Below are 26,121 nucleotides of genomic sequence, written 5' to 3' on the forward strand. Positions count from 1 at the left end.
CTTACAGTAAGCTGAGATTACAAAAAGTTATTAAAGTTTCTAAAAACTAATCTTCCTCCAACCCAATGTCATGGCAATAAACATTCAGTAACTAATTCAATTGAAAACCATAACAAAAATCAGTTTGTATCTAATGCAGAAAATCTAATGATTTAATAACATGCCTCTGAGCTATATATATATACATATATGTATGCGTGTATAAAATCAGATATCATATGAATCCTCTTCTAATCAGCATTGAAGATTTGAGCATGTGGATTCAATCATCATTTGGGTCAGTACAGAATCAATAAACAAATGAATCTGCACTGTCATTAGTAAATAAGCAGAAGTACATCTACCCCAAAACCTTAAATAACCCAAAGAAAGAATAAATAAACACTAACAAATATTCTGGCAAAAGCCATATTCAACATGAATGAAAGAGTTTTAATATAAGACAATACATAAAATTATTATCATACTGCCAAGCCCTGTGCTGAGTGGATCATTAACAAGAAAACAAAAAACAAAACGAGTACAATCCCTTATTACAACCCCAAACTAGATAGAATTTGGCCAGATTATTGAATTAACAACATAATTAACATAAGGGGATGCATTGTTGGCACGCGTGTTTACGTATTTGTATGGCAAAAGGATTTATTTCAGCGCATTCTGTGAAAAGGTCAGTGGTGTGATTTTGTGAAATTGGAAACATTTTAAAATAAGGCTTTATGCTATTAACATTAGTTAGCAATTAACCAAGATTAATAAATGTGATTTGCTACATATATAAATACATTAATATTACAAGTTGTTTGTCATCACTAGTTAACTAATGTATTACAAACCAAGAATGAACAAACATTAATAAAATGTTCATTGTTTGTTCATGACACCTAATGCTTTAACTAATGCTACAGTATACAACCTTACTGTAAAGTGTTGCTGTGAACTTCGATAAACAACTATTTACTCCTTTATATAAATCGTTTTTCTCATTACATTCACATTGTGCATTTTTTGGGTTTTAAAATAATTTCTTGTTTAGTGCACATTGAACCAGTGTTCGTATCATACTAATCAGATCTGTTGCATTACTGTGTGCATGTGCGTGTGCCTCTTGCATCGACCACTCAGACGTAGGGGATAGAAAGAAAACAGACAAGGGCTTTGAGACTCCTCCCTTCCCCTCCTTCCCAAAGTTTCCTGGTCCAGATATTTTATAAGGCCTCAAACTCATCGATTCTCTGTTTGGTATTTCCCATGCGGATCTGCCGGAGAGTTTTGTATTTGTCTCGGCCGACACGCACGTTCTCTCCGTGCAGCAGGTCGTTCGGAGTCTTCTTGGTTTCGTCGCGAGCCTGGGATAACTCTGAGGTCAGAGCCTGTAAAGAAGATAGTGTCAGCAATACTGTGATGCTTTTTTTGATCTATGACTCAAGAACACAACCAGTTCTGAATCAATCTTCCTGTCAAACCTTTTAATGTGATTCTACCAAGTAGGACATGTTTCTGGATTAACAACGTTGTTGTAGAGACCAAACACAATGTCAGGCCCTAAACCCATATATACCAATTGGATATCTACATGATAACATTCTTATTTAGGTTAGGAATAGGTTATCGTTTGATAGTAATGTTGTTTTCAGGACCATGACCTACTTGGAGAAATCTTATTGACCATTCCTAACCCCAACTATTAACTACAGTTAAAGGCAGAAGGATATTATAGGTTTAAAAGACAAGCCCCAACCCCAGCCTAAAACCTAAGCCTAATCCTATTTCCAAAATCTGATTTGTTGATAAGAATGTCCAGGACCAACAAAGATCTGTTGGCTGTACTACGGTAATCATATTAGACAACCTGATGAACCTAAGGCCATGTTTGCAGACATCCCTGGTGCTAAACATTGCTGTCAACCAAGCATGTCTCTAGGTCTATCCAACCCTAAACCAATACCCCAACTTTCTCTTAAAATCAGAAGCAATTGACTGGTAGATACTGTTGTTTCAGAGCAGGGTTATTTATTCCTACTCGTGAGGGGCTTTCGCACCGGGTAGTTTAAAGTCCCTTTCACACAGATATTCCGGAAAATACACGGAAATGAACAATCGTTTGATTTTGGTTCATTCACACTGCCAGTGATTTTCCGGGATCTGTGAGTGCGTTCACACACATCCCGGTAAGATCCCGTAAAGACACGTAACGTCAGGATGAGACGTGTAACGTATGCATCGAAAACATGTACACTAACGCATCGCGTACCGTTCCACAAAGCTGGCGAACGATCTCAGCTTCAGTGCGGATATTAAGGAGCTCCTGGTCTCTGCTTCGTTCCAGTTTGCAGAAAATTTTTTCGTTCTTTTTTTGTTGATGATGAACACAAACTTTCTTCTAAGAGTCACGCGATGGCACGTGCGTCATCACTACGACACACCCCTGGCATTGATCCTGACTTTTGTTCACACAGGGCGTGTTCTGGGACTGATCCCGGCAATGTTCCTAGGTCCCTAACCCGGGATCGATGCCGGCATCAATCCCAGGACGTGTTTGCGTTCACACAGAAGGCACTCTGGCAATTTCGCGGCAGTTTCCCGGGATCAACGCACTTTGTGAAAGGGACTATAGGCACTCAGTTATAGGAACTAGCCACCAGGGCGTTTCCATGAGAACTACATTTTCCCTTTGTGCCATTTTCATTCACAATGTCAGTAGGAACTCTGAAGTGACGCAAGCCGCCCGACAGCAACGTTGTTTATTGAACAACGTCCACAACTGAAGGATGGAGGACACTGCGATCAGTTGAGAACTGCCTGGACTTAGTGGCGGTCCATCTATCGAGGCTTTCCATGTTCATGCCGTTAGTTCGAACGGGTGCCGGTGTTTCGTATGGCATGTGTTCGGCCAATCAGCCTACACTTGCATCACTGGTAGTCCAGGTTGTGCTGGGTTAGACTCTACTCCAGGGATAGGCAACTTCGGTCCTGGAGGGCCACTGTCCTACAGGAGTTTAGCTTCAGCCCTGATAACAACTCACCTGCCTGTATCTATCTAATAATCCTGAAAACATTGATTGTTCAGGTGTGTTTAATTAGGGTTGGAGCAAAACTCTGCAGGACAGTGGCCCTCCAGGACCAGAGTTGTGGCCTATGCCTGCTCTACTCTGAAGTAGGAGCCAATTGAGTTCCCAGAAAAGTTTTTTTAAGTTTTTTTTTATTTTAGTTCTAGGAACTCCTTTTGGAAGGACTAATTCAGCTCCGTCTTCAGAGTAGTGTCTAAACCAGCACTATAGGAACTACCAGTGACATTAGTGTACGCTGATTGACCAAACGCATGCGAAACAAGCAGCTGCCATTTAAAAAAAGGCTGTGTAAACCCACAGATTATAGCCTTTTTGGCTATAATTTACTCCAGAAACTAACTCTACGAACATGGAAAACAGGGATAGATAGATTTTCTCCTCAGCGTAAAGGTTAAGAGGCCCAACACAACTTTGAGGGGACCAAGCCAAACATGATTATTTGTTTGTGCTCAGCTAGCAACACAGGGCACTGTTACTGAACCACATGGCATACGCTAATAACTTTTTATTACTGTCTAACAATACTTTCTATGTGTAACAATTCTATCTAATAATGTATTAGACAGGACTGTTAGACAGATCGTAAACTAATGAACACGGAGAATGCGAGCACTGTTTGTTTGCTCAGGCTCTAGTGTTCTCAGCGTCGCCAAAACAAAAGTCAATACAACAAGCGTGGCTTGCGTCACTTCAGAGTTCCTACTGGTGGTGCCATTAGTTCTCGGGGAACCACCCTGGTGGCTAGTACTGTAGCTATAAGTTCTAGTTCCTAAAACTACCCGGTGTGAAAGCCCCTTTTGTAGAGCCCTAAAGAAGACCTACACAGAGACTATGTTCTCTTGCATTCACAACCCTACAATGGAAACCCTGCAGTGAAAATCTTGTGCGGTTTTTAGTTTAACATTGTTTCTGTGCGCAACAATTACAATGATGGAGGACGGCAGGATCGGGACTACACTTTTATTACTCTTCAAATACTTTTGTTAGTTTTATGTTCATTAAACTTTGCAGGACAGTGGTCATTCAGGAGCAGGTTATGACACCCCTGGACTAGAGTTAATGAAGACACTAGATCAACCTAGAAGAATAAAACTGCAAAAAGATTTCCCTAACCCTGTTAGGAGCAATGAGTCAGACCTGAACTTAGTTTACAAGGAGCAGGATTGGCTACCCTGCCGTGGGCTTTAATCCTAATGCCTAGTAAAAGTTCAGCCGATTGTTCCTGCAATGTTATACTTACCAACAGCTGTTTCTGAACTCGTTCATTCTTCTCGGCCTCAGTGATTCGCTGTTCTTCGTTGCGGTGGTCATGGAATACTCCTGTCTGCAGGTCTGCACTGTAGCTACCGTTGTTCTCCTCCACACCTTCATCCTCATTCTCATCAGTTTCGTAGGCGGGGGGTGGTGGAGGGAGAGGTGGCGCCGCCATCACCATGTGAAGCTCCTCGCGAGTCTTCACCAAGTCGTCCTGAGCCTCTTTCGCCTTGAACACAGTCCAACATCACAAAGATCAGACAGTCTACCAATCCAATTACTGAAGAACTTAAGAATGCACCAAGAGTATGGATACACAGACAGTTTTTGGACACTTTTTGCAGTAATGCAAACTCAAGGTTGAAAAAAGTGATATCATTATTTCCATACAGGTTCATGTCTTAATGCTCTTACTCTGTGCTGCCATGTCACGGCTTCCTCCTCCTTGCGTATTTTGGCTTCTTCCAGGAGTGCAATACGAGCAGTATGTTCTGCTAGCTCAGCGGCCTGAGAGAAATAAACGGGGAGGATTGTTAATGGAAAATAAACAACTCTTCATTTTTCTGAGAATCGGCGTTAAGTTCTCACCAGCTGTTCTTGACTCTTTAGCTGGTCCTTGGCTTGACGGGCCAGTTCCTCTTTTGCGAGCAGGGCTGCCTGCCTCTCTGTCTCCAATCTGGCGGCCTCCTCATCGGCCAGTCTCCGTTCATGCTCCAGCTGCACGGCCCTCTGCATCTGCTCCTGCAGGTCTGAAAACACACATCCAGATTTCATTTAAAGTGCAACCATCAATACATCCCAAATATGGGTCTGGGCCTCACTGTGGAAGGTGGTGATGCCTTCATGGTTACACATCTGTGATGTTAATTAATAGTCGTCAATTAAACTAGTGGTGACAACATTATGCTTTTGCAGTCCCTATAATTAAGAGTCTACTATAGGTCACCCCAAAGGTCTGTCATCATTTACTCCCCCTAGTTTCACTGTTTGACATTTATTCAAAGGAACACCAGAGAAGTTTAGTACTGAAAGCGTTCATGCTGCTTTTTCCCCACACAATGAAAGTGAATGGGAACGAGGGGCTGTCAAGCACCATACAATTAATAGTCATTCTACAGCTTTCAGATAGAGAGAATATAGTGCATGAGTAATAACTTTTCGTATAGCAAAATTAAATTTAAGTAATTATTCACTGAATTCTTGCTTGACAGCTGTGGTCACCATTCACTTTCATTGTCTGCAGAGCAGCTTCGACTTTCTGCTACATATAATTTATTTTTGTGCTCCATATAAGAAAGAGACATATGGGGTTGACGTAAATAAGGACAGAAATTCCCTTTAAGATGTGATGTTTGTCACAAAATGACATCACTTCTGCCTTGTCTGCAGAGTACATAAATTGAGATAATTCAAGCTTTGTTGGACATAGTCAGAGATGGCTGATGGTTTTAGCATTTATGGCCACATGATTCAGGAACATTATTTAATCCAAAACACAAACTTTCTGAATGAAAATTTAATAGCCTAATAATCTAGTTTCAAACTGCATATCAAAAAGAAAAGCTTTGTGGCAAACACAAAAGAAACATGACATGCGAACAGCAAAAACAGAGTAACAGGTGCAGGTCGACACCACCTTGTGTTTGGATGGCTAGTCAACGGCATTGTCAGCTCAAACACACTCATCATGATCAAAGTATAATGTCTCCCCTTTATATACCATAATAACAAGCTAAAAGGTTACATAAACTGAAAAGACCAAAGTGACTGTATCTGGCTTGACGTCTCCAATTATGAGTCACACATTTCCCATTTGGAGTCACAAAGTAAACCAATCATCACATTTATTATAATCCATATGTTGTTTCATAAAACTAAACAGTTCAAAATTGTTTTTTCTTAAAAAAAATAAAAAAGTATAAACATAATTTCTCGCATTCAAAACAACTTGCATGTTGACTGTTTTATTGAACGCAGTCATGGAAATACTGCAACGTTAAATTATATTTTGTTATTATATTATAAAACAAAGACGCTGGACCCTGGCTTCTTACCTTTCTCTGCTTTTTTGGTCTTCTCCTCAAACTGGTAGAGTCGCATCATCAGCTCCTGTTTCTCCCTCTCCATCTGCTCTTTCTCTCTCTCTATGGCCTCTCGTCTCTTCTTCTCGCTCTCCAGCTGAGCTCTGCAGATAAGACACAACCAAAGAGACACACTGTGACGTTTGCCCAGGACACCGCTCTATACCCACAAACAAAAGTCATCTCTCAGGCTGACCTGCCAAGGGAGACATAATAAAGTGGTCGTATAATACAAAACTCAATTTGCCTTGCTCATAGGCCGATGTTAAGAATTCAAAACTCATTGACCTGCTGCAAAAATGGCTTGTTCAGAAATCTTCATGACATCACAACCATGAGGAGACTGGCAAGTTTACATATCAATATCTATTTAGTATTCAGCAACTCATGATGGGCCACAGCTAAGTAACCAATCATAACTGAGGTAATTTACAAACAGCTTAAATGCCATTTGGAAAGTAATTTGCAGGACTGGAGTTGACTAAAGACAATGCCACAAAGTTATCATAATGTTGGATCATAAGTTGGATACTGCTATTTGAGACTGATAAATCAGTACCATATAATACATTTTAATTACCCACCTAGAAACTGCCTAGCAACCTTTCATAAGATAAAAGGTACCACATAGCAAATCTCTAAAAAAACACCTCAAACCATTTAGAAACTACCTAGCGACCATATAGAACATCTTAGCAACCAGGAAAAAAAGAGAAAAAAAGCCAAAGAAAAAAACAAACAAAAATCAAATCAGGCTTTGCTTATCCAGTTTAAAAATCAAACAAAAGCAAAAAAATAAATAAATAAAAACTAGAAACTTTTTTTACAGTTGCTAGTTGTAATAAATGTAGTAGAAATTGTAATATGTACTAATATGGTACACAAAAGTAGAATATGGTGTGTTTTATATCCTGTAGCATCTGCGGATGAGACGGGCATCACTCCTCGCATCGCCATGGTGATTCATCCTCACCTCTCCATCTGTTTGTGTTGTTTCTCCTCTCGAGCCTGTGCTTTCATCTGCTGCACCTCGATGGTGTCCGGCTTCCTGCGGCGCATGTACAGCTCATGGTTCCCCATGCACAGCTGTAGGATACGTTTATTAATGCGCAAGCGTTGGGCGTAGAACACGAAATCCTGCAGGGATAAGAAGGAAGAGACAAGATATAAAGAAGCAGGGGGGTTTATGAATCATCCAATCAGATGATTTTTGATCAGTCTTTGATCAGACTGAGAAGTCTGTGTATTAGTATGATAAAGTCGTGTGGTAATGCAAGTCCTACGGAAAGCAGCTGCTCTGACGCTCCGAGATAACGCTCTACGAAGACAGAGACTGACTGCTGGTGTTTATCAGCTCACACAGCACTGCTAAAAACTAATGACTCTTTACTGTGAAACTGTGCGCATTACAGTGATTTACTGTGTACTGTGTCACAATAAAGCCATGGACATTTCACCATCTTTTTTTGTCACAGTGCAGTGATATTTCAGTATTATTCATACACCAGACGTACCAAATTTTAATTGTAGTCTATAGAAGTCATTCTGTCCGTTTTACCAATATGTCACTAAATAAATACAAGGCGAAATAAGATCCTTGATCTCGGTCACGGCTCTATTAAGGGGGCAACGAATTCTACTATTGGTCCTCCTTTAGGTTTCTCGGATTATAATACAGTTCACCGGTTACCTGCGTATAAGAAAAATTTAAAGGATTAGTTAACTTTCAATAAATGTTTTGCTTATAATTTACTCACCCCGATGTCATCCAAGATATCCATGTCTTTCTTTCTTCAGTCGAAAAGAAATGAAAGGTTTTTGAGGAAAACATTTCAGGCTTTTTTTTTTTTACACAGAATGGACAATGGCAACCACCGATCCCAATGTTCAAAAGAAGGTTCAAATGTCCGTCTCAATGCAGCTTCAAAAGTCTCTACATGATCCCAGTTGAGAAATAAAGGTCTTATTTAGCCAAACGATAGGTCATACTTTTTTTTTTTTTTTTAAGTATATACGGTACTTTTTAACCACAATTGTTCGTCTTGTGCTGGTCTGCGACGCGCCACCTATTACGTAATCACGTTGTAAGGTCATGCGTCACGTCATCTATCCAAGTTATTTGTCTGTGTAATCCAGTTCAAAAAAGTAGGGAAGGGCGAAAAACTCCATCTCATTTTCTCCTCCAACTTATAAATGAAAACAAAGATGTCGGACGATTTTTATTTATTTAGATTTTTTTTCGTGACCTTTGCGTGGCGCGTCGCAGGCGAACAATTGTGGTTAAAAAGTATATAATTTTTTTTATAAAATGACCGATCGTTTGGCTAGATAAGACCCTTATTTCTCGACTGGGATAGTATAGAGACTTTGAAGCTGCATTGAGACGGACACTTGAACCTTCTTTTGAACATTGGGATAGATGTTGTCATTGAAGACCATTCTGTGTAGAACAATCCTGGAATGTTTTTCTCAAAAACCTTAATTTCTTTTCGACTGAAGAAAGAAAGACGTAGATATCTTGGATGACATCGGGGTGAGTAAATTATCAGCAACATTTTTTTTTTTAAGTGAACTAATCCTTTAAGGAAAGAAGAGTCCAGGTTTAGACAGGACAGTTCACTGGCTCTACAGGGGTGTTTGAATTTGTTTTTGAAGAAGCTACGAACAATTTTGATGAATTCACAGAGGTCATGTGTGGATATATCTCTTTTTGTACTGTAAAGTATTATCTTATAAGTATTATAACACAGAGTATTTCCAAACCATAAGCCTTGGATCTCAAAGAGAACAACATATATTGTCATAAAAAGAAAATAGCTTTTCAGATGTGAGAATCACACACAGTTAGAGAGATCAGTAATATGGCGAGAGCTGAAATAAAGGAAGATAGGTTCAAATTTAAAGATAAGTTGGAATATCAGCTGAATGGAAAAAAATATTAAGTGCAATCTGACAAGGATTTAAAACCTTGGCAGGTAATGAGTAAAAGGGAAACCAAGAGGATTTATTAGGATGGTTTAACTCAGATATGGATTTTTCTGATTCATTGAATGAGTAGTAATTAAGGTTTGATCATCATGATTTTAGAGCAGAAATAAATGAATCAAAACAAAGACCAAAATGTACTAATTGTGTAAACATTGAACTGTAAAACATTGAAGTTCACAAGGCTTTTTCAAAATATAGATGTAAAGAAGAAAAAAAAGGTGTTAAAGACTTGTGCAGAACAGTTGTGTGGAACTTTTCACCATGTTTTTTGCTTAAGCTACAAAAGACCCAAGAATATGGAAGATATGTGCCAAAAAAAAATAATGAAACATTTTGAAAAAAAAAAAAATATATATAGTTAGGGTTGTGATTTTTCAGCAAATAGAGTCTAGCCTTGATCCATTACAATTTGAGGGTAGAGGTGTGGAGGAAGCTATTTCTTAATCTTTTAAATCTAGTTTATAAACATCTGGAAAAACATGGTGTTATTTATTGATTTCTCTTCTGCTTTTAATAAAATTCAGGCTCATTTGTTAATAGAGAAATTAATATATAATTTTAACAACTGATTTAGATTTTTTTAACAGGAAGATAACAGCGTGTTAAAATTAATGTATATTCTAAACAGTTATTTTGTTCTACTGGGTCTCCTCAAGGATGTTGTTTGTCACCTGTTATAAATTATGTACACAAATAATTGTCGCAATTCATACGAGAATAGGCACATTATTAAATATGCTGATGACTCTGTGATAGCGAGTCTCCTACAGGAACAGGATAATGGTTCAGTAGTGGATGACTTTGTGATGTGGTGTATTCAAATTCCACATTCAGTTAAATGTGGAAAAAAATCTTCATAGGTAGATTTTATGATATGAACTATGATGTGTATTATATATTGTTTGTGTATTATGCATTGTCTGTATTTCTGTTACCTTTTGCTGCAAAACTAGTTTCCCCTAAGGGGGGCAATAAAAGTAAACAAACAAACAAAGGTTTTAAAGAGCATCTCGTGCTTTACAGCCAAAGTTCACAATGCTCAATGTTTCAAATACACAATGAGTGACCTAAAAATGGTGCCGAATCTGAAACGCTTCTTACTACCATAATAATGGTTCTTAAACATTTTATTTTTTAATCCGAAAACTAATTTAAATCAGACTTTGTATCCAAAAACATAATCCTAGACGTTGTGACATTGGTGTAATAAAACAAGTTTTACTCTGGTCTCGTCAGTTTTTCAGTTTCAGGTGGGACTGTGAGGTATGAAGGCGGCTTGTGTCACAATTGTAGTTTCACTTACTGGAGCTTTTTTATCTATAGGCTTGATGACAAACTTCTTATCGTTGAAGGAAATGTTTCTTATTTCGCTCCAGGGGAATCCAATTTTCGGTGTGAGTCTGTGAAGACAATGATGAAATCATGAGATGTTTTCATTCCAAACATAGTCATGCAAAACCTGCAATCACCACTTAAAAGGCGGACGACAACCATCAGATCTCGCCGATCGAGCAAAAAACTAAATATTAGCACTGACCTCAGATTGTAATGCAGTGAGAATGTCGTACCACAGGCATGACAGTCCATCACTGAGATACTCAAGGAATGCTAAGACAAAGAAGGGCCTGCGATTAACGTGAGCGAATGACATCATCGCAGTGAGGATGTGCTGTTATGTCTTTGTGGAGCTCATGGGAGTGGCGTTACAACGACGCCTTACAACGTGTGCATGTCACGTTGACTTAACGCGTAGCTAAGAGAACACAAAGCTTTTGTGGCCCACCTCGTATGACACACCACAAACCTGCCCTAAAACAAGTGGCAGAAATGGTTCAAATAAATGATGGTAATAAATATGGCATGAAAGATTTTTTTCTAAGGGTAGAGCAGTATAGGGTGCCAGGAGTTTGGGGGAAAGAAGAGTGGAACAAATACACTAGACCATTGACTGTCATATTTCATTAGCATTAAACATTTAGACAATATTACATTTGAAATCAAGTATTTAAAGAGGCCCTAGTTTTTGTCCTTGTAGTGCTATGACTGTTACAGTCGGTCTCATGCTTGGTTTTGATTGGCTCTAGTGGGAATGGAGCTGCTAAAGATGTCGTGAACGTGCCAGCTTATTTTTTTCCTCCTGTGGACAGAAGACATGCACTATTTACAATGGTTATTCTACCATTTAAGGAAAATGCTATATGTACGGACATTTTTGGATAAGTAAAAAAATAAAACACTATTACAATATTATATACCAGTACATATTTATATATTATTATTAGTATAAATCAAATAATATTATACACAGCACCTGTCAAAAGTTTGAAAACTTCTTTTTTTTAAGTAGTCTCTTCTGCTCACAAAATATGCATTTATTTCATCAAATAGTAATATTGTGAAATATAAAGTAATTGTTTTTTTATTTTAATATATTGTAAAATGTATTCCTGTGATGGTAAAGCTGAGTATCCAGTCTTCAGTGTCACATGATCCTTCAGAAATCATTCTGATACGCTGATTTAATGATCAAGAAACATTATTATTATTATCAATGTTGAAAACAGTTGTGCTGCTTAACATTTTAGAAAACAATGATAAAAAAAGAGAGATTAATACTTATTTATTAAATTGATTAAAAGTGACAGAAACATTTTGTAACGATTATAAATATCTTCACTATTTCATAAATTCTTTAATAAATAAAATAAATGCCGTTTATTGAACTTTCTATTCCTCAAAGAATCCAGAAAAAAGAATCGCAATTTCCACAAATATGTTAAGAACTGTTTTCAACATTGATATTAATAATAATAAGAAATGTTACCTGAGCATTAAATAAGCATATTAGAATGATTTCTTAAGGATCAAGTGAAGACTGAGTAAGAGTAAATCAACTTTTGAAAGTAACTTGGCTTAAAATATCAATTGTATTGGCTATATTGTAACGCCACTATGGGGTGACTGGTAAAGTAACTGTTAAAAAATGTATTTGTCATTGAATCATTCACTCGAGATTCATTTAAAAAACACTGATTCATCCAGTAGTAATGAAACAAGTGAAGTCATTATGAGTGAGTCATTGATTCATTCATTCATTCAAACCACTTTTTAATGATTAATTAAATATTTTTAAATAGACTCCAGAAATTAACATTTTGTCATAAGTTCTAGAAAATGACGATATTTTGCGTAGTTGTCAGTTCAGAATCGTGATTTGAAACAAATGTAAAGCTAAGAATATGGGCCACTCGGCAGAAAGAGCACAGCTAACACAACACTTTACACCGTACAAACACAAGCAAAGATCAGATGAATGTGAACTATTTCACAGGTCGTTGTGCAACATGTGTGCGCTCGAGAAGCCTTCTCTCAGTCACACACACACGCAATCCTTGCCCAACGTTTTCAAGGACTGCACAGCTTGAAAAACCAGTCTTTGTTGCTATGGTTAAAATAGAGGGCATTGTGGGGAAAAAGCCATTAGACGCCACTGCACTTATGTGCACACACAGAGAGATCTCTGTTTAAGAAAACAATGGAAATAAAATAGATGTTACTTCAAAGAACATCGTGTTCTAGGAATCATGTCCTCAAACCAAACTAAATCACCAAAAGCACTCCTCAATAGCTTATATTTTCACAGATTGGTGTAACTTAAAGGGGGATGATGGATGTGCAGGCCAAAAGTATTACTAAGTACGTAGCTAGGTATACCACAAAATACCATGGTTTTATGGTAACCATACAGTACTCGTAGTATATGCAGTACTAACAACTGATACCATTATTTTACCATGGTACTGGCACAGTGCTTTTTTTGTAATCTAAATGATTTAAAAGAAAAGGAAAACACTGAAGATACACGAAGTGTAGTTGAAATGGCACTTCAGATATGAATAATGTCAAATGAATGTAGGGAAAGGCTGAACTCACTTGTCTTCTTTCTCATAGATATTTAGGCCCAGGGCATCCACACCCAACCAGAGCTCCGATCCCTTCTTGTTCTTGATGTCGAAGTAGTTCACCCCATACATTTCCAGATCCTGAGCAATTTTCAAATACTCAAGCATTGCGTCCTCTCTAGGGATAAATAAAGCAGGACGACAACAAAATGATCAGTTTCGGTTTGTAATACTGGCTGGTGATATTTTAGCACAGTATGTTATAACATGGTAATAGTTGTAGTCATCACAATGTAGTCATAACTAGGGTTTTACACATTAAATACAATTTTTTTTATACTATTACATAACCATCATTTTTATATTCTGTTGTTTTTTGTTAACTAAGGTATGTTTACATGACAACCACATAATAAAAACTGAAAAGTTTACGTTTTTTTTTTTTACAGACGACAACGTTGTCAAAATGATCCCCGTTCACATGGATCCACGGAAATGTCTAAAACGCTGTATTATTCATGCCAGGCCAGTAGTTGGCGATGTCACTTTGTGAAGAAACGTTATGCGCCTATAGACTGAACGTGCATCACCATTTTTACAAATTCACGTTTTTTTGTAGTTTACATGGAGAAGATAATGGTATCATTTTCAAAAGTTAGCAATTTCAGGCCCCCAAAACACTGTTGTCGTGTAAATGAACAGCCAAAATGCATAAAAGCTTTAGTTGAAAGCGGCCTCGTTTAAACGGCCCCTAAACATAGATCTTCCAGTAATTTAAATAAAACTGAAATTAAATATTACATGAAAAACTTTAGAAACTAGAAATGTAAGAAACTAACAGAACTAATTTTTAGTTGAAGTACTAAAATGACCAAAAGTAAAATAAAAGCGACAATATTTAAAAAAACTAAAACAGTAGCAAAAGCACATAACTTAATTTGTAACTTAACCTAAAATTAAAACAACAACTTTATTTATTAAAAATATTACTAAATACTACGATCATATATAATTCTAAACCAATCCTGATATGATTATTTACTTTTTTATATGGATATATACAATTAAATGTTGAAAAATTGCTCATCATTTGAATTGCACATTTTTGAATTATGAATTGAATGTTAACATGGAATGTTGAGACATTATCAACCATAAACTACCGACAGTTATACCAAGTTTATAGCTGTCTACACTGTGACACAGATTGCAAACTATAGTTTGCAGATTCACAATGGAATATTTGAAATTGCGCCGCAGACATATTGCGGTATAAATGGCAAAACAGATTCTCTAGCAACTGACATTATCATTGCATGGCATAACCTATATCGTCAAACCGCTTGGGCCTATAGAATGATTTATCAAGCCAGTCAATTAATAGGCATCAGTCAATAAATGCACCTATTGACTGATGTGTTAAGATTCTCGGTAACACTTTAAAATACGGATCCTTCGTTAATGAATAACTACACAGGAACAAATGAGTAACACAATGTTAACAATCTAGTAACTACAGTTAACTAACAAGTAACTCTGATTAACGAATTAGTATTTAATAGCACACAGATTTAAGTGGTAGTTCACTATTAACTAATCAATAACTACTATTTTTTTAATACTTCCCAGAGAACTACTGAATTTTTTACAGATTTAAGTGGTAGTTCACTAATAACTAATCAATAACTACTATTTTTCAATACTTCCCAGAGAAATAATGAAAAAAATTCACAATTCATGCAAAACTTAATAACTAATGCAGGAAAAATTACTAGCACTAGATTAACATTACTGCTAGATACTGTACACTAATTATAAATATATAATAGCGTAGCAGACTTATGATTTGGGAAAGCTGTCAATAATTAGCCTATGCACTGCTGTCTTTTAGAGAACTATTCATAAACTAAATAATTTTTAAGAATTGTTTTTATAAATGCACTTGTCTGGAACACTTACCCTGTGGCCGATTTTCCGGCATTCCTCTGGATTGGCTTTGAATAACTAGACTCATCATGGTGAGTACTGGAACATACTGAGTCATCAGCCATCCAAATACCAGTTATTTTATTATTTAACCTACCTCTCAAAAGTGTTTTTATGTATGTCTCTTTGCTCATATGTAGATATATATATATAAATATGTGTGTGTATATATATCCTGTGAATGATTAGATGATTCTACCCTTTCGGGTTGGCTCTTCATTAGTAACTACAGCATGGAATCATGATAATTAGTAATGACTCAAGTGTTAATGCATACTTCTATAGGAATTATTAATTATTTGGATCCGTATTCTAAAGTGAAGATCATGTTAACTAACTAGTAATGACTCAAGTGTTACTACATACCTCTATAGGAACTACTAATTATTTGGATACGTATTCTAAAGTGAAGATCATGTTAACTAACTAGTAATGGCTCAAGTGTTAATGCATACTTCTAAAGAAATTTTCTAAAAGTATAGTATTTAAAAGTTCACAAACAATATCTCATACGCTTGAAATGACTTGTGTTTGGTATTCCTATAGAAGTATGTAGTAACACTTGAGTCATTACTAGTTAGTTAACATGATCTACTAGTTAGTTACACTTTAGAATACAGATCCAAATAATGAGTAATTCCTATAGAAGTATGTAGTAACACTTGTACACTAGTAACATTATTTCTCTGGGAAGTATTGAAAAAAAATAGTAAAATAGTAGTTATTGATTAGTTATTAGTGAACTACCACTTAAATCTGTAAAAAATTCAGTAGTTCTCTGGGAAGTATTAAAAAAATAGTAGTTATTGATTAGTTAATAGTGAACTACCACTTAAATCTGTGTGCTATTAATTACTAATTCGTTAATCAGAGTTACTTGTTAGTTAACTGTAGTTACTAGATTGTTAACATTGTGTTACTCATTTGTTCCTGTGTAGTTATTCATTAACGAAGGATCCGTATTTTAAAGTGTTACCAGATTCTCTACTAACATTTTAAAAATCTACATTTAGCATTACACTGTCCTCCGGCCACCTTGTTCTCTAGAGACTGAAAAGCCTGTGTGTGTAATGTGTGGAAACCCAATACTCTATAATCTTCTTTTCAAGACGTCTACTCAAAAAACACAATCACACACAAAACTGCATGTGTGCAATTGTCAGATAAGATGATGTCATCATAATAAAGGGGCCATTGAGTAAGTCAACTTACTTGAGCATTCCTCGATGTTCCTCGTGCCACACTTGAATCCTCTCCTCCCACTGTTCCCGTGACAACTTGTGCTGGTCTAGAACCCTGCAAGACACAATGTGGAAATGGACAATGAAACCACAAGACCAACAAGGACTTGTTTCTAAACCTTCATTCGTTATCTGGAACCAAGAATTGATGAGAAATGATAGCAGAATTCAAATCATGTACGTCCAGGAGGACATGCCAGGGCTCAGCGTCTCACCGTTGGGGCAGGAGACGATCTGACGTCAGGTATCCAGGCCTGTGCATTTCCTTGCTGAAATCACCAAATTTGGCCTGCACTGAATAGGAGGCAAGAAGCACCGCAGTCTCTGGAGGACAGTAGATTTCGTCACTCAGAATGCCGTCTTTCACTTGCATGAAGAACAGCTTTTGAGTGATCTCCTGGATCAACTCATCCGACACATCTTCTGGGAAGAATTTAGCGCGGAACTTAAACTGGATGGGGTTCTCCTTCTTCACATCCTGCGCTGAGACCTGTGAGAAATGAGTTGTTGACTATCATGAATGTACCAAAGCTCCAAATATGCACATTTAGGCCACAGCCGATTATATATTTTTACAGTTATTGTTCTCCTTTGTTGTGTATGAAGCTCCAACATGTTAGGTTTTCAAGCACTGATGGAAATAATTTAGAAATGTAAAATTCTTTAAAAGCCTGACATCTCATTTGAATGGTTTTATCAGTACACCAAAAAAACTGTAAAACTTAAAACTGACTGACCGAGCAGCATGAGTGCCAAGTGTGTTTTTATATAGTAAAACAGCACTATTTGTATTTCTTTGCGAGTCTGTGTGAGAGGTACACAATTTTGGGGGGTGGGGGGTGGGGGGGGGGGTGGGGTGGGGGGTGAAATGTTCCCTGAAAAAAGGGATTTAGAATGTGATAAAAAAAGCTCCCGGTTTGCGGTGCTTCCCAATTTGGCCAAAGAGTGCGAGTGTGAATATTACTATTGTAATGTCCCTGCAATTAGTTCTAAAAACAAAATTCTAAATCATTTATTAATTTTAATTAAATGTTAAAAATTCAACATTTATTAATACATTATTAAAATCAAAAATTGCATCTGTTAATATTTAAAAGACCTGAGCTATCATGAACTAACAATGAACGGTTGTATTTTTACTAACGTTAAAGTCCGCGTGAACCGGAAGTTGCAAACGACTTTTCTTAAGTGTTGTGACGCATTTCCGAGTGAAACAGAGGGCAGGGTTTTACTTTTGCGCTCCTCCTCTCCATCTCTCGCCCATGGCAGACTAACGGTTTGAGGGGAGTGGCTAAGCGTTTAAGCAACCCAAGCCGTCAAACCTCCGTCATCAGAAAAAGAACCATACCAGACCGGAAGTAACTTTTCAGACTTTGATTAAAGATAACCACGGCAAACATTTTTATTCTGTGTATTAACTTGCACGGATTAATTGTTTACCACAAGACTAGTAGTGTCCGCTAACAAAGTAAATAGGGTCAATTTTGATTTCATGCCGACTTTAACAGAGTGAATTGGTGAATTTCTCATTGTTAGTCAAATTTCAGTTTAATTCATTTTATTACCAATTTTACAACAGTATCACAGGCTTTCTTCATTCATTTTCAAATGTGAACCATCCAGATTTTTACTCGAGGAAAACCACGAGAGCCCTTAAAGCTTCTCTTTTATTTCGGGGTTAAACAAGTTTAACTCTCGTCGTCATCCATTTGATCTGTAAGGCGTTTATGAGAGGAATGAAGCCAAACAAGTTTCTTCTGAAAATCTCCCTCTTTTTTTTTTTTTTTACTACTCCTGATTTACAGTGGTTAAAACCTCATTTATGACCTGCATTTGCGCAAAAATTTCACACGTTATTAGAATAACAGTCCTTCTATGACACTGATTTTATTAGATAACTATGACCAGAAATATACAGTCATTTAAAAATCACTTTTTTTTTTAGGTACAATTTAAGTTCTATTTTCATAATTGTTTGTTGTACAGGTCTAAGTTTTCACACTGCACATTAGTGGTGGATATTTATGCATAGTCAGATTTCATCAAGTAGCTTATAGTTACACGTTGGGGTTTGGGTTCAGTTGGGTGTATTTTGTGTTCAGTTTGGTGTATTTTGTGTTCCTATGTGGATGTGAATGCGTCTTCCTCTTATTAGAACTAGATTGCAATTAGTACCTCAGATTAGATTTCATGATGACAAACTAAAGAACATAATTGTTAGTTGACCACTCCTGTAAACCATTTTACAATTTCTATAAAAGGAAATATTAAAGGTTCATTGTCTGTAGAGTCACAGGTCTGCCGCCAATGTTAAAGCACAAAATCAGCCGCCGCTGATGCTTACATTTTGAAACAACTTATTCTAATAATTAATTTTAAAAAACAGTTTGAAACACCTTATTATAATAATTAATAAAAAAAAAAAGAGTTTGAAACACCTTATTCTAATAATTAATTTAAAAAAACAGCAGACTGAAACAATCCAAAATAGGGTTGTCATGGTACCAAAATTTTAGTAGTCAATACTACCAGTCAAATGTACCATATATACTCTATACTTTGTCCCTTTTTGTCTTGTTCATTAGTTATCCGTTAATCATTGCAGTTTGAGATTAAACCTCGCATTTAAATACGGTTGTCAATCCAGAAACTTTTGTGTACTTAGTCTGATTACAAGTTTAGTTTTTAATGCGGCTGTGAATGGGTTATTATAAACAAACCAAAAGAAGAGCCTCCCTTTATAATAATTATGGCTGTCAATCTCTAAAGAGCAAACTCACTGAGTTCTGTACTATCACGAAAACTCCTGTTATAATGAAAAAAAAAAAGTCTTAATTGTACAATAAATCTATCATTTACATAATGTTTGTACTTTGTTGGTAGTAATGAAATGAGTTGCGAGTGTGTGGCTCGTGCTGTACAAAACCTTGTGTGTTTTAAGCAAATTATTATGACTAACTTGCTGACTAGAATCTCTGATAGGCCATTGGGTTAACACGCTCCACAGATATGATTGTGATCGGCTAAAATGCTCAACGCTTGAAAAAACATACTATAAATAGAAACCTTTGAAGGTCAGAGGGCGCTCAAATAAACACGAATGAGTGCGTTTGAAAGCAGCATCTATTGGCATCTACTCGCTACTGTAGAAATGCTGGTACGGTCAACTTTTTCTTTTCAGTACCAACTGATACCAGTAGTACCGGTACGTTTGACAACCCTAATACGAAGTATGAAAAAAGACATCAGTATGACAACAAGTAATTAATTTCCATGTGTAAGGAACTCTGTACAGTTGATCCAATACACTTTGAAGGAAAGCAAAGACAATGAGGAAACGCATAACTCAAATGTTTAACCTACTGACTGTGTCGGTTCAGCAGGTTAAAGGGATGTATGTGGAGTGGAAATGTATGCATGAGAGTGATTCAAATACATTTAAGAAAACGGAGTACATACTCAAGTAATAGACTCTAGTCAGAAGAGATGCCATATTAAATTTTACGAGGATGAAAACGAAAACCCTGACTAAGGTTTATCAAAACACATTCTGTAGTGAAAATCTGAATATCATGGTGTTGACAATCAACTGTCTTACCTTTTTATCAAGTTTCAGCCATGTTAGGTACCCTTTGCCATCCATATACTGTAGTCCGAAGTACCATATTTCACGTAACCCAATGGTCTTCACCACCTGTCAGGAAAAATAATGACACCTTTTAGCACACAATAAATGGATTAATGAATTATTAAGCGGTTGTTGGCTGCTTTGACAGTTGTCTATTTGGTGCTTTGAAATATAACATGGCACATGCTTGAATTTCCCAGAAAACAGAATTAATGGGTATACTTTAAGAATACATACTGAATAATATACTATTTTTGCCGCCTTCCCATCACCAAATAAGGCCATTAGCTCATCCACACTCATTAGCTTTAGCAGGGATATGTGATATAGACCTTTTGAAATCTAAAGTTTTTCCTTCAGGGCTTCTGGTGCTCTATGCATGTACACAATTTCCCAGAGGCTTTGTACACAATGGTATTTATTACGGTTTTTGACTAATGCTGCAGCTCTCATGCAGCGACCATCATCTGCTGGTCCAACCGGAGTTTAGATTGACACCTCGTTGAAAACTTTTGAATGGTAGGCAATATTTTTGACAGAACTAATTTGACAAATAAAGGTCAACAGGAAACTGGAACAATGCCTAGAGCTCTCTATATCCACAACAACGCAATTAACAGAACACGCACAAACACAAAAGTTAAACTTCTGAAACACACACTGCACTGCAGGAAGTGTTAGGTGCAGATTTACTAATCGATTTCATTCTCTCAGATATGTGTCCCAAGCGTAATGGTGATTGACAAAGAATTACCCACAAAGCATGTGCACATACGCGTGCCAATGACATGACAGACAAATTAGGTTTATAAAGCACACAACCAAACTCGCTTTCAAAATATCCTCTTCTTGGTAAAAAAATAAATAATAATTTTCATGTCAGTCTAGTAACCAAACAAAGTGTTTATCAACAACCGTATTTAGCATTTAGACAAATTATAGTAGAAAATTGAAACAGAAACCAACTCAAAGGTAAATGTTTAACACAACTGCGTTTGATCAAAACAACATTTCAACAATAGTTTTTCCTTCAACCAATCAGACTTTCTATTGTCTTTTATAACCATAACAAAATCGCAGGGGGAAAAAAAAAGATCCAAACTGGTGACAAGGACACAACAGAAATGTTGTAAACCAGCTCAACAGGTTCTACTCATCTCTAAGCTCAGTGACAAAGCCAAGTAAGTAAAGTAAAAGAAGAAAAAGAAAAAAAACTGTAGACCAATTCCTAGAGTTCATTTTTACAATTAAAGACCTAAAACTAGCTTAAGCAATATGCATGCCTCAACCCAATAAGAATACAAAACACATCCAGGCCTGGGTCATGGCACCAATTTCTAAGACTGAAGCTAGAGAACGTTGTGAAGAAAAGGCTTTATTTAAATTAAACATCCTGCTAAGATATATTTGATAACAACATTGGGCATACTTTTATTTAATGTGTTGTTTTTGCAGGGATTTAACTCATGGACAGCTGGACTCTCATCTATGTCGGGTGCCATCCACAGTTCATGACTGCCTCTTTAAGAGCACTATACTCTGAAGTGGATTCTGGTTCTGTTCCACATGGGAAAACTAGAGTGTGTTCAGAGAGGGACGGCCCTTATTCACTGTTTCCACAGTCGTGGCAGTCAATGAGCACATCGGTGTAATGGTCAATGAGTCATGATTCCAGGGATATGCTCTTTTAAAGAAGAAAAAGCCTTCCTGTGAGGTTTTCGCGGTGTGTGGGACCTTCTATTTGCAGGGGATTATCCCATGTCACCAAGCTGGTAATTAAATTAGGTCATAGGCATTGGAGCTACTGACAGAGTTTGTCAGTTTGTCCTGTGATGTCCTTAACTGGTTTTATTTATTATTATTTAAAACAATTTAAATTACAAATGATTTAAAACATTATTTTTAAAATGAATGTTTGATATACTTTATAATCAAATAACACAATTTAAGATTGGATTCAAACTTGAGCAAAGTTATTTTTGTGGTTAACCCATGTACTACCATTGCACTTTTTGTTTTGTTTGAACAAGAAGAATTTGACTGAAAACAAATGTGAATTTGTCATTTGCATTCTTGATTTACCTTTTAACATTTCTCTGAATAACTGTTTGCAGACCTTTTTCTCTCTGCTTCTGCTGAAGGACATGCATTTGTTTAAGATCGAGGAATTATGGGAAGAGAATTAGAAGCTGTCATTGAGGGATTAAACTGATGGATTGCAGATATCCGGTATACATTGTCTGTTACACAACCTGAACTTGTAAGAACTGAATCAAATCAAATAGTCTCTTTTTCATATATTACACATAGATTGCAGCCAAATATTTGCTGAAAAACATAACTTTACTATCTGTTGAGGTTATAAAATAGTTCAGGCAACTTATTACATTAATGTTATCAAAAGTAAATTGTTGTTGGTTTAGATTTTATAATCTGAACTAGTAGAGAATTTGGCACATGATGTTGAGTGAGGTACTTTCAGCAAAAATGTTTCTCAGCCCAGTATAAGGTAATCTTTGTTGTCAGAAAAGGATTTAGCAGTACACAGAGCGGGGGTGCGTATCTCATCATTTGTAAACAGAAATATCATCACAAGCCAATGTTTACGTAAAATAGGTTGAAATCTGGATGATTTCACATGCACACAAGTTTATACCCAGGGAAAAGTTGAGGATTGTGATCATATTTTCTTTTTTGTCTTCTTTTTTTATTATTATTAAATATATATTGTACCTAATAAAGTGGTCAGTGAGTCATTCATATATATATATACACGGTGTGTATATATATATATATATATATATATATATATATATATATGACTCACTGGCCACTTTATTAGGTACACCTGTTCAACTACTCATTAATGCAAATATCTAATTAGCCAATCACATGGCAGCAACTCAATGCATTTGGGTAGACATGAGGTGTGCTCCATTCGACCGTAAGTGGACTTCAAGTGGTATTCCACCATCTTAAAGGGTTCGAGTTCACACAAAAATTGTATTCTGTCATTAATAGCTGTAAGACCACCTGTCAGGAATCTTTGAAAACTTTGGAACACAAATTGTTATCTTTGGAACACAAATTTATACTTTTTTTATGAAATCTGGGAGCTTTCTGGACTATTTTAACTATGTCTTATAAGGGAACATCAATAAATCACTTCACAGGAAGTTAAAAAAAAAAAGTGTCATTGTCCGTTGGAAGAGTTTTTTGACGGCTCTGTGATAGAGTTGTTTACGTATAAATTTGAGAACTGTTACTATTATACAAACTAGAGTATTTATGAATGGTAATACGCGATCAAACACGACACAGGCAGTGGAATGGGGAAAAACTGCAAGGTCTTGAGACGTGTCTTTTAAAAGTTTAACTTATTTTAACCATGGATTGACACATATGCACATAAACCCAAATTAAAATGTATTTTTATATGGCATGACTGTTACAGTACAGCTTCAAATCTGTTAATAGTCAATTAATAGCTGCAATAATCAATTGAATATACATGTATATAATGAACATAAGTTTCGATTACATTTATTAGATGCATAATGTGTATTTTGTATATGTATATATGCATTTTCAATTTTAAAGTTAACTACAATATTTATTTGTTATGTCAATCCACGCGACCCCGTTGTTGCATTTCTTTGATGTTGCAGGGCGTTCCAAACGAGCGATTCTTGTCAGCGGATATCCCGTGCTCAGGGAGCAGAGAGCATTGAACACTAAGAAGGGACCCTGTCAGTCAGAACGTACTTATGATCAAAATGATCTGCTGAAGTTCAAACTGTGCATTAGATTGGGGAAGAAAGATGATTTAAGTGACTCTGAATGTCTCATGTTTGTTGGTGCCAGACGGGCTAGTCTGAGTATTTCAGGAACTGCTGATCTGCTCAGATTCTCTCGCACAACCATCTCTCTGGTTTACAGAGAATGGCCTGAAAAAGAGTAAATATCCAGTGAATGGCAGTTCTGCTGGTGAAAATGCCTTGATGTCAGAGGTCAGAGGTGAGCTGATAGAAAGGCAACAGTAACTCAAATAATCACTCGGTCTGCAGAAGAGCATCTCTGAACACACAACACTTGAAGCAGAAGAGCTACAGCAGCAGAAGAACAGAAACTGAGGCTACAATTCAGATGGTAGGGTCAGAATTTGACGTAAACAATATGAAAGGTGAACGGTGTCGTGTAAACAGCCCCTTAATTCATAACTAATGATTTTTACAATGGAAATGAATGACTTTCTTCTACAGCTGCTGTACAGTCAAAACAATCTTGGTTGCATTAATTTCCTGTTATCACTGTAAAGCTTCTTTGAAACAATCTGTGTGGTAAAAAGCCCTATTACTGTATAAATAAAGTTGACTTTACTTGAAACCATGGATCCATCCTGCCTTGTATCAACAGTTCAGGCTGCCGGTGGTGTAATGGTGTGGAGGAGATTTTCTTGCCACACTTTGAGCCTCTTAGAACCAGTTGATCATCGTTTAAACACAACAGTCTACCTGAGCTGTTGCTGACCATGTCCATCTCTTTATGACCACAGTTTACCAATCCTTCGATGGCTACTTCCAGCAGGATAACACACGTCACCAAGCTCAAATTCATGAGTTTCTTGAACATGACGATGAGTTAACTGTACTCAAATTATATTATATTTCAGTAGCCCCTTTCACACAGAGATTCCAGAAAAGAAGTGATAAGTGGCAGTGATAAGTGGCAGTGATTTTCCGGGATCTGTGAGTGCATTCACACACATCCCGGTAAGATCCCGTAAAGACACATGACGTCAGGATGAGACGTGTAACATACGCATCGAAAACATTTACACTAACGCATCGCGTACCGTTCCACAAAGCTGGCGAACGATCTCAGCTTCAGGGCAGATAGTAAGGAGCTTCTGGTCTCTGCTTTGTTTGCAGAATTTTTTTCGTTCTTTCTTTGTTGATGACGAACACAAACTTTATTCTAAGAACAACAGCGATGGCACGTGAGTCATCACTACGACACACCCCTGGCATTGATCCTGGCTTTTGTTCACACAGGGCGTGTTCCAGGATCAATCCCGCCAATATTACTAGGTCCCCAACCCGGGATCGATCCCAGCAATGTTACTAGGTCCCCAACCCGGGATCGATCCCGGCAGTGTTACTAGGTCCCCAACCCGGGATCGATCCCGGCATCAATCCCGGGACGTGTTTGCGTTCACACAAAAGGCACTCTGGCAATTTCCCGGGATCAACGCGCTGTGTGAAAGGGGCTAGTGAATCCCTAATTTTCTTTTTTCATGTCATAATAAATATAATTGAAGGAAAATGTCAGAAAGCAAGTTTGAGCTGACATTGCGACAACTATTTGTAACCACTGAAGTTCTTTCAGTATTTAATGCAGTTTTGTCTTGAGTAACGGTTTAGTTGCAGACCTGGTCAAAGAGCTGCTTGCCAGTTGTGTTGGGCTGAACGGCGAACTCCAGCTCTGCGTCCATCGAAGTGACGCGAACATTTACCTAAAGAGAGAGAGAGAAAAAAAAGAGAAATTTCATTAGCAACATCTGTTTTCAAATACAGAAATAGTGGAAGTGTACTACAAGATGGTTACAACTTAAAATTTTTCCATCGGATGATGATGAGACCATCACGACCATGTGGACAAAAAACAAATCACAATAATTGGCCCATTGATGAAGACAGAAATTATCTATAATGAAGTCTGACTGTGGCAAGGAGATGACCCAGACTGGGATTCTCCAAACAGACGTGGCTTGAAAGAAACTGGGAAAACTGCAGTAGTGGCTGTGCAGAACAATGTGCCTCAGCCACTATTTGAATAGGGGAAATGCCAATCTATTCTACAGTTAATGTTTGACAGGAAAAAGTCACCAGGCAAAAGGCCGAAGCTGCTTTCATTTTTAAGCTATTTCCCAAGAAACAGAGGCGTTTCCTCACAATGAAGACAACAGAC

The 26,121-nt window shown here is 37.0% G+C and overlaps 1 protein-coding gene across 1 annotated transcript in view; it reads right to left on the minus strand.

Annotated features, from left to right (window-relative positions):
- Nucleotides 1-131: 131 nt before the first annotated feature.
- The window catches only part of ezrb (ezrin b), a 40,082-nt gene continuing 14,092 nt past the window's right edge, over nt 132-26,121 (minus strand). Inside the window, exons 3-14 of the mRNA XM_079584754.1 lie at nt 25,583-25,666; nt 20,122-20,217; nt 16,739-17,013; nt 16,495-16,578; nt 13,328-13,474; nt 10,698-10,794; nt 7,380-7,543; nt 6,380-6,510; nt 4,914-5,074; nt 4,740-4,832; nt 4,312-4,554; nt 132-1,373 (exon numbers count right to left, since the gene is read on the minus strand). Coding sequence (XP_079440880.1) covers nt 1,209-1,373; nt 4,312-4,554; nt 4,740-4,832; nt 4,914-5,074; nt 6,380-6,510; nt 7,380-7,543; nt 10,698-10,794; nt 13,328-13,474; nt 16,495-16,578; nt 16,739-17,013; nt 20,122-20,217; nt 25,583-25,666 — 1,740 coding nt within the window. The 3' untranslated portion in view covers nt 132-1,208. The remainder of the gene's footprint in view (nt 1,374-4,311; nt 4,555-4,739; nt 4,833-4,913; nt 5,075-6,379; nt 6,511-7,379; nt 7,544-10,697; nt 10,795-13,327; nt 13,475-16,494; nt 16,579-16,738; nt 17,014-20,121; nt 20,218-25,582; nt 25,667-26,121) is intronic.

Source organism: Phoxinus phoxinus (assembly GCF_949152265.1).
Source record: "Phoxinus phoxinus genome assembly, chromosome: 16".
Taxonomy (NCBI): Eukaryota; Metazoa; Chordata; class Actinopteri; order Cypriniformes; family Leuciscidae; genus Phoxinus; species Phoxinus phoxinus.